This window comes from Thunnus albacares, chromosome 7 (assembly GCF_914725855.1).
Source record: "Thunnus albacares chromosome 7, fThuAlb1.1, whole genome shotgun sequence".
Classification (NCBI taxonomy): domain Eukaryota; kingdom Metazoa; phylum Chordata; class Actinopteri; order Scombriformes; family Scombridae; genus Thunnus; species Thunnus albacares.
Genome location: NC_058112.1, coordinates 29,645,675 through 29,658,494, shown reverse-complemented (window position 1 = coordinate 29,658,494; position 12,820 = coordinate 29,645,675). Strand labels below are relative to the sequence as shown.

General features: G+C 39.1%; 1 protein-coding gene across 1 annotated transcript; it reads right to left on the bottom strand.

Moving 5' to 3' along the window:
- Window positions 1–2,427: 2,427 nt before the first annotated feature.
- cav2 (caveolin 2) lies at window positions 2,428–8,559 on the bottom strand. Its single transcript, XM_044357245.1, has 3 exons — window positions 8,330–8,559; window positions 7,869–8,056; window positions 2,428–5,484 (listed from the first exon to the last, which is right to left on the bottom strand). The coding sequence occupies exons 1-3, from the start codon at window positions 8,477–8,479 to the stop codon at window positions 5,334–5,336; spliced, it is 489 nt and encodes a 162-aa protein (XP_044213180.1). The 5' UTR covers window positions 8,480–8,559; the 3' UTR covers window positions 2,428–5,333.
- Between the last annotated feature and the right edge of the window lie 4,261 nt (window positions 8,560–12,820).

Here is a 12,820-nt window from a genome sequence, read left to right as displayed (position 1 = left end):
GAAGAGTAACATGCACTGAGGTCCCACCTTTGCCTTCCTCGTGCGCACTGAGCAGGTTCAGTGATCATCACAGTTCAATGAGGAGTTACTCCTTGCATTCTGTCATTGATTCTTAGATGTCCTGTGGTATATATTGTATATCTGATGGCTTTATTTATAATTTCCTAATGCTTTATACATCAAATAATAAGAACAACTTGTGGGTTGACAGGTTGTGTTGCTGATGTTCAATCATGTATTTGGTAATAATGCAGTTATAAATGTTTGTAATCTGTTTATAAATGCTCACAACCTTTCATGAACCTTTTAATAAGCCATAAAGTCTGCAGTTATAAAATAAATGTTAATACTGTAAATCATTAATAAAACGATTTTGTTGTTGTCATTTTTTGGACATATTGGGGTCCAGATGCACTGAGATTTTACAAAAGTTTAGTGGTCAAAGTCAGTTTTTCTTAAACTTAAGTGTCAGATAATTTTTTCTTAACCTTGCTAACCCAAAAGATGTTTTTATTAATGGATTATTATATATTATATATCATAGTGACATTGTTCTTTAATATCTCTGAGTCAGTGTTGCCACACATTTTCTTTTGAAATCTGTTCTATTTTCACTATTTCATGACAGTTTTTGTTTCAAATGACTTATTGAACCTGCACACTGAAGAAGGCATCAGCCAAAACCTTTGTACATGTCTTTCTTCTGCTTTCTATATAAACAAACACACACCAAATAGAGAATATTAAAGGGTTAAAGACTTTTATTGTTTGCGTTCAACTGTTCGTATTTTATTGGCTTGTATTTGCTGCTTCTGCTTGTTTTGAAGTACCAGTCAAACAAGGGTGAACACGGTGACTCTTTACTTTATTGGGTGTGGCATTGAAAACAGATCAAAAATAACCAAACGAACACCTGCCTCACATACAGATGTTATGCTTCTGAACAGATTACATCAGCACTTTTTGACCTGAGGCTAAAATCTTTGCATACTATCTTCTATATATCTGTAACCATATTGCACAGTATACTAGAAATATGCTGTTTGCACCGTATAGATTCCATAATAATTTGGTGTCAAAGTTCATTGCCCTGTGCATGATGATTGCAAGCAGACATGACTTTTGGAGTTTAGGATCCATCAGGCACCGGCATGTAAAAAGTGTTGTCAACATGTGAGTTTTCCTGAGGCCTCCACCAGCACCAGAGCATGACAACACGAGGGGTGAACTGTGGTTGCATCGCAGGATGAGATCTGCGGGACTTCATGCTCAGGCGGTTTAAGTTTATGATTAGATTATCAAAAACATGCAAATGTGTCAGAGCAGTGACAGAATAGTTTGTTAATAGTATTAGCAACAATATTAGTGGGAGCATCGGAGGAAATATGAGGAATAAAGTAACAGTTGTAGTAAAAGTAGCTGCACATTATTTACATTTATTATCATATTAACTTTACTACACTATAATCACTTATTATTTTTAAATGGCTTTATGTCAAAGGTCAGGGCTCCTAGCAGAATATTTTACCCTACGTGTCGACATTGACGCAGTCTCTGCCTAAAGGTTAGAGAAGTCACCATAAGAATCATAAGGATAAATCTGGGTTGGGTCTGAGCTGCCCTTGAGCAAGGCCCCAAACCAACCCTCAGTGAAACTTCCCTGAACAAATAAAAGGTTAAAAAAGTGAAGTCAATGTGTTCAATTAACTTGTATTGGAAAAACAACATGCTGTTTTATTTCAAAGTGGGTTGTGACTGGCCAATTCCATTGCTGCACAACATGACACTGGAAAAAAAAAAAAGAAAAAAAAAAGGAAAACACGGAACATATCTGTTTTGCATACTGGGTGAAGGACTTGGTACCCTGAATTGACCCTCTCAGGCAGCACGTCCTCCTCACTTGTGGACTGTATGTTATAGATGATGGTCAAAGTAAAGGTGAGAACTGTAGCTGGGTCTATTCATCATTTAAAAAAGACAGATAAAAACAAAAAGAAGGTGTGTCTGAGATGCTCAGCTCAGAGAACAAAAGACTTCTGTACTGTTATACCGCTAAAGATAATTAGCATGGATTTGCTTAAGGACATTTAAGCAGCTGTAGTAATAGTATCAGTAGAAACGGTATCACAGCACTGTTCACACATAGAGTACAGAACATCACTGATATAGAAATATGCAAATACGCCTGTATGAACGAATATATTCTATGTAAGGGGACTCGAACAGGTAGCGATGCTGTGCAGGCCTGCAGGTCTAACAGCGAAGCCTCAGGTCATGTTCCATGGACCCATAGCTCATCTCTGTATAGGAAAGTGTCTTATGCAATCTCAGCAAAGAGATTTATGAGACCTTTCTGGCACTCAGCTGCATATTCCAAACACACTGATCTCCTGTGACAGAAAGAAAAAAACCACACATGCAGAAAAATTACCTTGAGTACAACTGTTTTTATTTTGATCATGAAAAAACACATTTGGCTTGTTATGGTAATAGAGGTTCATCCTAAAATGAGTATATCAATAGTCTGAGTGAAGCAACAGCTAAAAACCAATGAAAACACTTTAACTGACTAATGAATGTTAGGTGATGACATTTTTGTCCAAAATAAATACGCAACCTTTGGAAAAAAATAACTTAAAAAGTTAAACGGCTGAGCTGAGGTTAGTTAGTGCTACATGCTGTGGAGGGGAGAGAAGAGGCTTTAGCAACAACACACCTGTGTCTTCCACTATTGCGCAACCCTACCTTCAATTTCCTCTTAGAGCTGAAAAACTGAACACAAGCATGTTGGCTGGCAGCTTGTCAGCAGTCTGACATCCATGCGAGGATTAAAAACGCTCTGACGGGACTACCGAGCTTCAGTTGTCAGCTAGAATCCAAATATCACATCATACAGTGTCTAAACTGCTGTTTAGAAATCGGTGGCGAAAATCCCCTACGAACTGCAGACTTCAATAAACAGGCAGTTCATATATCTGTATCGTGGATGTGTATTTTAGTAGTGTTCATTTTTACCTGTCTCTTAATTGGCGGTTCTATCTTTTTTTTATGGCGATTAGGCTGTCACCAGTCTTGGCTGTAAGGTTTAAGTTCAACTAATCAACATTTCTTAATTAGTTTTGGTTTTATGGCATGCTCACTCTATGTTTCAGTCCTGTTTCTCTGCTCAGCCGTGTTTCAAAGTGTAGCAGATCAACCCACTGTACGCTACCTGCCCAGCACCGAACAGCTGACAGACAAAGTTAGCAAATTTATTCTAACAAAAGTGGAACATCTAGTAGCTTAATAGCCAGATATGGTTCTCATGAGTAAAAAGGACCACAGAAACACATGTCCGAATGACTGCCAGTGTTGCTCTGTGTCTCGTTGGATGTTTGCAGATAGCAATTTTGCTGTGGCCCAGATCTGGCCCATGTATCGTGTGGAGTGATGGCACTTGGGCAGTCCGCTCCTGTTTCCCAGAGTTAGACCACAAGCAAGCCGTAGCAACGCCGTATATCAACCAAGAACAAACCAGATAAAGCAGAACTGGTCCACATCCAGTGAAAGCACCACATCTTTACCAAAAAAGGCCCACATTTGATCTGGGATTTTTCAGCCATATTTGCTATTTTACATGTTGTGCTGTTTCAGGCTCAGATCCATTTTGCAGCGCTGCATCATTGCCTGAAGTGGCCCATCTTTATATGCTATCTGGGAAAGCTTTAATATGTCAGAGATGTGTGTTTATCAGCTTGTTGTGGAGTTCCTCTGCAACCAACTGGCCAAAACTAGAGCTGGAACGATTAGTCGATTAATCCATTAGTTGCCGATTATTAAATGAATCAGCATCTGTTTTGATGTCGTCTATGATAGTCGACTGAATATCTTAGTGTTGAGTTGAGTAGACTGTTGGTTAGGACAGAAGAAGACATGTGAGGATGTCATCTTGAGCTTTAGGAAACACAGGTATTTTTCATCATTTTCTGGCAGTCAGCTCAGTTACTGTGGCACTCTTTCTCTCTAAATTTAAAGTTCAGATTGTACAGCTGTTAGCAAGAGGAAATTGCGCAGGCTTGTACTTGAAACTCAACTCTATCTACGCCACAGCAAAAAAGGGCAAAAGTCTGATTTTTTCTGCAAGTTTGTCTCTGGAAGTAAATGAAAATCAAAAAGCCTTCTAACTACTGTAGCAGCATTGCGGCGTCCAACAACAAGCACTTCTTTAACAATTAAATAAGCATGTACCGGAATCTCAGGTCGACCGAGGCTTCAACCGAACACAGTACAAAACGTGTCCTTCGTCACTCAGAAGTTACTCGAGTGAAGTCCTCTTAAGTCAGATTATGCCAAAAATGGCTGCCAAACAAAGAATTGGTCATTGCATATAAATAATAAATTAGACAGCCACTCCTCTGATGATATCCAATCCATGTTCAATAATATCTTTAAGTCTATATTAAGTTTATTTATATTAGATTCTTACCAAAGCGATCGCCTGGTAGTAGCCTATCGTCAACGCACTGAGATCAACACAGCAGATAAAATAAGCAACAAGCTGCATCTTAGCATTTAATAATCCTTATAAACGTCTCTCTAGCAGAACTCTGATTCGGTTCATTTCATTCAACTTCTAGCTGAATTATCTGCAATATATACAACATATATATAAAAAAGCAGAAATATTACATCTCTCAGCAACTCAGCAGTATATTTGCCTTTGACAACAATGTTACACTCCGTCTCTCTCTCAGTATGAAGTAATGGAATGACAAGAATTTTTTTTTTTTGGTCACAATCAGCAAAACAACTCCATTTTGGGTGGTGCACATGAGCTCTTCATAAAGTCCCACACAGTAAAAATGTTTATCATTGACCATTTATGTTCTTATAATCATAAAAACCTATGCATGGGTCAAATGATGTCTCAGCATTTAGGTGAAAATGGGTCTGAATTTGATTGAAAAGTGAGGTTTTTTTTAGACATCTGGTATTTTAACAGCATGTAGATGACTATATTTCAATATGTATCAGTTCCTGACTACACATTGAAATATATTCATTTAAATTAAGGTGAAACAACAGTTATATTTAACTTGTTGACATGCAAACATGTCCACTTTTCAACCAAATGACCTGTATTGAGACCAAGATGTCTTATAAACTAACGGCACCATTTTGATAAAATCTTAATCTTACAGTTGTAAATCCTTTGTACAGGATTCTGCAGGACTTTATGTTTTACTTTATAAAGAGCTCACATATTCCCCCTACAAGTATCATTCACCCCCTTTTTCCTTTGGATCCAGTTTGTCCTACATTTCTTCCTCCTCGGGGACAGAGAGGTGTCTGCATCAGTTCTCTGTGGTTTTTACTTGAATGGAGGACAGGCTCTTTCCCATGCTGTAGAAGAGTGGCGTTATGAACATGTCTGTCAGGCTCCTCCACACCACCTGGACCGACGGTAACAGCATCAAGAGGCTCTGGACTACGGGCATCACCAACCTGGAAGGTCAGAAGGTCATTTAAGAACAGTCACTGATAAGTTATACTGACAGAGAAGATGATTGGTTACATGAGACTAATGTTTTACTAGGTCTTGGTTAAACAAACAAGTTGGATATGGTGAGTTGGTTGCTTTAAATCATGACCAAGATTGTTCCCTAAACTTAACCACATGATTGTTAATGTAACCATGACCATTACTTATTGTAGCCCAAACCGTGCTCTTTTCCTAACCCTCATTAAGTCATGTTTGTGCCTAAACCCAACCAAACCTTAACCAAAGTGTTGTCACACCATAAAATGTTATTGAATATCAGCCCAGACTTCCTTTATTCTGCCTGGTTCTCTAAGCATGAGGAACTGCTGGCAATCAGAGGTCAGACTCTCCTTGTAGCCATGAAGTCTTTAATTTTAAGGGGTTGTTTGTACAAATCACACTTCAATTCCTAGCAAGATCTCTCTGAGAAGGATTGAGACTTTCAGGGGGTTAAATTAGCTGTAAATAAAGCTTTTATTGTGGCAATTCAAACTGAAAACTTTTCTATCACTTCTATCTTGGAATTTAACCAAATTGTACTAAATGTTCCAACGTTTCGCTGGTTTATCGGTTCATACAGTATTGAGACTGTTGTCCTGCAGGTTCAGGTCTTAGCTCAAGGATGCTGCTGATGAATACAGTTCGGAGTTCAATCCACAGCTACTAGGCCAACATTCTGTCCTTGCATCCAAAAATGTGACAATATAAGTGTGTACTATCTGTGGCTATAAATTTATTATCAAAGACGGTCTTTTTGGTCTTCCATATTAATTCTAGGGACACATAATTGAATATGCATAACATCTGTTCTCAAGGTGCTGTGAGTCTGACTTTTTCTTCTCCATTCTTGTCACATATCTGGGATTTAAAGCTATTTCTATACATCTGTATCTGTGTTGATACTCCTGATATTTCTGCAGAATGGCTTACAAAACACATCTTAACAATAATTTAGACATTAGAACAAACCTCAGCAAAGATTATATTGTTATTAAAGGCATAAACCCTATTTTAAAAACATTCTCCAGATAGTGTTTTATATGATTTTTGACACCTATATGTTTATGTTCCAATATCCACGATTTAAATTTATGTCTGGTACTTGGTATCCCTATCACCCACCCTTATTTACTTATCTGTAAAGTAGTTTGTATGCCTCTATAAAGAACTGCAACATATTGTAATCTTACAGCGTCAGAACTTCACTCCATTGTATTACATACAGTGAGAAGGTGTGTCGTGAAAGCTGTATTCTCCTTTTGAAGTAGCACCCCTCTGTGCGGTCTCCCTTCCTGACATTCCAGATGTATTGACCAGCTCGGCGTCACCGCTCAGTCCTCTATTGATGAATACCCGCGGTGACTTCCTTCTTCAACATCGTGGTTGAAGGAATCATCCCGAGCTTGTGACCTCACCTAGGTTAAAGGTCATGCGAAAGTAACTCTACAGCCTATATCTGCATCAGAAGAATGTCCCACTGTGGTCTGAAAATAGGCCTCTATTGCTGCGAGAATGTCAGCAATCTGGCAAAGGGGCAATGAGGCGTTTTTTTTTTTTTTTTTTTTTCCACTACCAGTGGAACTCGACATTCCTTCCAACTTTCCATAGAGTGCTTACTTCTTTGCGTAAAATGTTGTTTCATCAAGTGTTAATAAATGGACCCTTTGGGTTGCGGTTGACAACGTATGCATGCATGAATTGCCTGATTTTTTTCTCTAAAACCTGGAAGCACCTGGTTCGACTCCTTGCACGAGCAAATGGCTGGCATAAGCATGACATAATCATCCAAATAAAGGTACAAAAACAAAACCCAGACGAAATCTTTCAATATTGCACCGCGTGTGACGTTAACTGTATAAATAACTTGTGTCAATGTTTGCCTTATGAGTCAGAACAAATATATAGGCAAGTAACAGCGGCCCCTGAGGAATCCCATAATGTTTCTTTAATGTTCCCACAGGGGGACTGAATACAAAGTTTTAACTAGAATTATCATACTTTAATAGTGTTTTATATAATTTCATATCACTATAATACTAATATAATGTTTATATTGGAATTTATAGCCTGTTTGCAGCACTTTTTTCAGTATCTTTTGGTAGCATTACTACACCTACATATATATTTACTGGAACTCATATTTTATTGGTCATCTTTATAAAACTTTAGATTAGTTTTATGCCTCATGGATTCACTCTAATGCTTCTATGACACCTAATGTGATGTGCTACTTTCTGAAACATACACATGTTTCTCATAAGGGTTACATTTGGCACAGTGCCAGATATGCCAGACTGCAAACATCACCATACAGAAAACCTGTAGGTCGAGCAGAACTTCTCCCTACCAGATATGGATGCAACTGAGCACCCCGAAGACCAGTCCGAGGATGAAAGCCATGGGCACCGCCAGCAGCGTGGTCAGCAGGCGGTAAAAGATGAATTTGATCAGCTCAAACACGGCGTGGCTTCCTATCCACACTCTGTCGAAGCTGTGAGAGGAGAGGGGCTCCGCGATGACATCTTCGAAGCCAACCTGTGTGTGTGGGGGGGGGGGGGGGGGGGGGGATCACACAAGTTAGGGGCGCACAATGAGCTTCAAAGAGTTAGTAACACTGGTAGCAATGTGTTTGGAGATGATGGATTAACGCGCAGGCGGCTACTTCCAGGTATTCGCGGTGCTGATCTCACAGTTTGTTACATGGAAACAATACGGTCACATTAGTTGTGAACTGTAGATTATTCTACTTGACAGCCGCGACCTTCTGTAGTGTCACTTTTAAAGATTCATTCCACACAAAGACTTTACCTTCAAGTGCGCGTTGATATCGTTTGGATCTCTGTCCGGCGGCGCTGAGTACACCTTCCCCTTCTTCGACAGAATGGGTTCTATCGATCTGTTAAACTCGTCTTCGTCCATAATTATACTAGTGTCCGATTTCTCGTTTTCCAGACCCATGTTTTCCAGTCAGACGGGTCAGACGGTGCGGGGAGAGCAGCTGGTGATGGTGCGCTCCGCTCTGTGCGCCGGACTGAGCGCCACCCCGCCCCGTATGGAAAGCAGCGCAGTGTGGGGCAGAGGAGACACAACAAGCTCAAAGTCACTTCCCCAGAACATTTCAAGAGCTCAGTGATGACTGACACTATTGTGCAGCGTACTGGTCTCCATAAGCCATGGAGGCCCAGGCGTCCAGCCGAATACACCAAACCATCAGCATGTGATTAAGCGTAATTAGTGAAGCCCTACCTGCAGGCAATTTTCTTTTACAACTTAAGCACTAATGTTTTCAAAAAGTGGTGAATGTAGTTGAGACAGTCTATTTCTGACACAGATTATGTTTTGGAAAATGTAACCATTTGTGCATTTGAAATATTGTGCAGAAAAGGTGTTAAAAGTTCCTCCCAGGTCTTGGGTTGTGAAAGAAACACCCAAAAGTTTATTTTCACAGCACTTTGTAACTATAAAGGCCTTCAATGGTTGCACACACTGTTCTACCTGTTGAGTTGATTTACCATAAATTTGGGTTTTTTTTTTTTTTGTTTTTTTTTTTAGCTTTTTGGATTTATTGCTCTCTGGCTGTTTCATGCTCTGAACACAGTAACCAGCCAACATTGTTAGAATACCTGCAGGTCTTCAGATGTCTAAACAGGAACCACAACAGCGAGACATCTTCCTCGGGCGAGGACGGGGCACTGACCTGACACTGTGACCCCTGAGCAACACACATGATGTGTGTAAACATGGGAAATTATAAGACTGTGGGATGCAGTCATGTATGTAAGTGTGTGTGTGTAGGGTAGGCAGAGGTTATTCCTGTTTTACATGTGATGTCAGGTTTAAGTTTTTCTTAAAATGTGTGGGTGGAAGGGTGTGTAAAGTGCATGTGACAGAGAGTAAACATATATGCTTGTGCACGGGTGTGTGTGTATCACATATAGTTGGAGAGAGTTCTCTAAAACTCTGACATGTCTGATTTCAGAGTTCCTAAAAAGTGGATATTTTTTGAGTTTTACTCAGTAAACATATACAGTATCTCATGTTGTAAGTTCACATAATATCTCATTAAATTCCAACTACAAAATAACACAACTACAACTGTCAGATACATCTATTAGAGGGAAACATGCACTGAAGTAAAAATTTAATAATTAATACTATATTTCTCTCTGAAATGTAGTAAAGTAGAGTATAAAGTCTTCAAAAATGGATATACTCAAGTGGCATACCACACCTGTAGTGCATGTATACCCTGCAGATAGAAATTCAAGAATTGTGAAAGAACTATGCATCTATAATGAGAGCTGGATACTAAAGATAGTGTTCATTCAGCGCATGTGCCAAAAAACTTTTTTTTTTCTCCTCCTGCTTTTGCCTCTGTGTTGTAAAACCCACTGGCACATGCGCATTAGTGTCTCTTTCCTTGGCTTCAACCGGGACTCAGGACTTTATACAGAGATGACATCACACATATAAAAATAGCTTTTCTAGGCTCTGGGAAAGTTTAACAAATATGCAACCTTAATGATTTTAAACAGCATAATACACAAACTAACAAATGACCTTGTATGTTTGTGGTTGGAGTTCTCCTGTCAACAGTTTTACAGATGTCTCTTTTATAGTTTTGGTCTGTGAAGAAAATGCTTATGATTCTGTTGCAGCACTACATGGCCCATTGGGGCAACTTGGCAGTAAGGCTGATTAGTTGCATCATGTCCAGTTATCATCCATGGAGGGAACTGGAAGCAGAAACACAGTGGGCAGGGCCAAAGAACCAAAGTTTTCAGAGCACAGCTTTTCAAATTGTCAAACCTCAGAAAAATTAAATGAATTGTACTCAACATACACTATAAATAACATAAATAAACTGCAATGTAGTTTTTAAAACATTTATGAATTGCACTAAAATGGAAAAGTTCTTTGAATTGTATTATCAGCTATGCTAGCTAGCCTAGCTAACCTAGCTAACCTAGCTAACTGGCTTCGTTGCATTTTCTGCAAGTAAGAGATTGAGCTCAGCTTCCTCCACTTTTACTGCCTGACTTCCTTGCTGGTCTTCAATCTAATATTACATCACCATGTAGCCCTAAAATCACTGGCTCTTATATTTGACTTTAACTCAACTAGTAAAATTTAGATTTTACTAGTCGAGAGCAGCTCTGCCTCTGTAAAATGTTTGTCTTATTAACAGGCCAGTCTGCCTGCAGTCCTGCACTTTTGCATCTCATTTGTTGATGCGGCAGGCCTAGCATCCTGCCTATTTAAGGGCAACCTATAAACAACACCGTCCTTTGTTTAGACACCAGGCCCTGGAAATAACACACAGAGACACAAAAAGTAGGCCAGGGGACAGTGAGTGACAGCGAAGCAGAAACACAGCAGGCAGAACAGAGGGATGCTGAGCATTCAGAGCAATCAGGGTGATCCCCAGTCCAGAGCATGGCGACAACACAACACCACAATCCTCCTGGATTAACACATAGAGGACAGATAAGCATTCAGCAGAGGGGGGGTGGGACCAGGCTGGCTGGCCTGAGGGTGAGGCAGGGTGGGGGGGGGGGGGGACAGTGTTGACATGAGAGTATGTGAGTGTGTAAAAGGGAGTGCAGCAGAGGAAATTATTGTCTTTGGTTTGTGTTACTGATGATATTTGCTAGAGTTTACTGTGCTAGCAGCAGAGCCTAATAAGGACAGAGATGTTGGTCATTGAGTCTGTCAACACTGTGGTCAGATATTTCAACAATGGCCAAACTAAAGAGTAGTCACAAGAAGAGGATTCCTAATGATTTTGGTAACTGCTTGACCTTGGACTGGATCACCAAGATGATTATTTCGAATGTATTTGGCTAGCTTGTGACCTAGGGCTACCATCAGGTCACAATGTTCACTTGCACAAGAGATTGCATGAATTATAGAGAGCACATTCATGAATCCTTCACAGTTTGGACTCTGCATGAGTGTTTTTATAGCGCTACCCTCAGACCAAAATGTTAGCTTTTGATGAAAGATATCTTCTGACAGTCTGTTTGCTGTAACATTTGCTGAGTACACTGATGATCCCAGAAGGATGAAGCATAATCAGTACGTTCTTCTTGTGTTGAATACTTTCAACATGTTGCAAGAACTTTAGTTAACAGTCTTAAAAAGTACCATATGATAGAATGACAACTCTTTATCTCAACAAGAACAAACATTATTATAAGTTTCAAAGATACAAGCAGTATTTATAGGAAGTCTAACATACTGGACACACACACACACACACACACCAGTGGCTGATACCCCACTAGACTTCAGCAAGTGTTTACACTTTATCCCTCAGGGTCGCATCTATCAGCTGCTCTTTTATCCAGAGGCTCCAACCAGCTGCAGTGTTACTGTTTATCCCATAAATACATCATGTTGTGGTCTTCACTCATTCATGCTGCTTATGAACAGTTCTGCAAACTCTCCCTCAAAGGCAGACTGTTCCCATCCTGAGTCAGATATTGATGCACTTTGACAGGGGTTTGTACACGTCACTTTTTTCTTGAGAACTGAGCTTTTTAATCAGAGAACTCATGTGAACTTTAACTCGAAAGCTTCTAGAGTTGAGTGTATTTGACTGGCAAGATGGAGGAGACTGATATCAGGACAGTTGACAACCTGTTGTCTCCTTGTTATCTGGTTGTATTTTGGCTTATTGGTGAACTTAACCTGGTGACACAGTTAGTTGTCAGACCATTGATTGGTAAAGCAAAGATCGCCATGTCCTTTATTTTCCTAAAAGTATCACAAACAGCAATGAACGTAGCTGGTAAAATCTGGAATTCACACATGTCAAAACGCATAACCTTTATTTTACAGGTACTTTCATTTTATACCAATTTCCTAGAAATTCAGAGTAATTTGCTGGTATTTAACAGTAAATTTTACAGCAATGGTGGTATAATTTGGTATAAATTATAAGAAAAAACAGAAAAAAAAGTTTTAAATTGGTTTAGTTGGTAACTAACTCTCAATATATTTGGGGTTTATATTAATATATAACAATTCTTTGAGTGACAACTAAGTATGGTTTAGCTACTTTTAGGAATTTATGGAAAATTTTCCTGAATAGGAAAAGGATCCATAAAATAAATTGTTACCGAAATTGTTGATTGCATTTTTTAAAGAACAATCTAATATGCTAATATATCATTTGACACAAAAAAATATACACACTAAAAACTATTTATTATATTACTATATAAATGATTGCAAAATACCTGTAATATAAAGGGTTACCACAAATCCTTGTATACAATACACATCCTCCTGAAC

Excerpts from the sequence above, each read along its gene's own strand:
- cav2 (XM_044357245.1), bottom strand. The coding sequence starts at position 8,479 with ATGGGTCTGGAAAACGAGAAATCGGACACTAGTATAATTATGGACGAA. Across the intron at positions 8,057-8,329 it reads ATATCAACGCGCACTTGAAG|GTTGGCTTCGAAGATGTCAT; the intron begins GTAAAGTCTTTG and ends CCACACACACAG. Across the intron at positions 5,485-7,868 it reads CTCAGTTGCATCCATATCTG|GTTGGTGATGCCCGTAGTCC; the intron begins GTAGGGAGAAGT and ends CTGACCTTCCAG.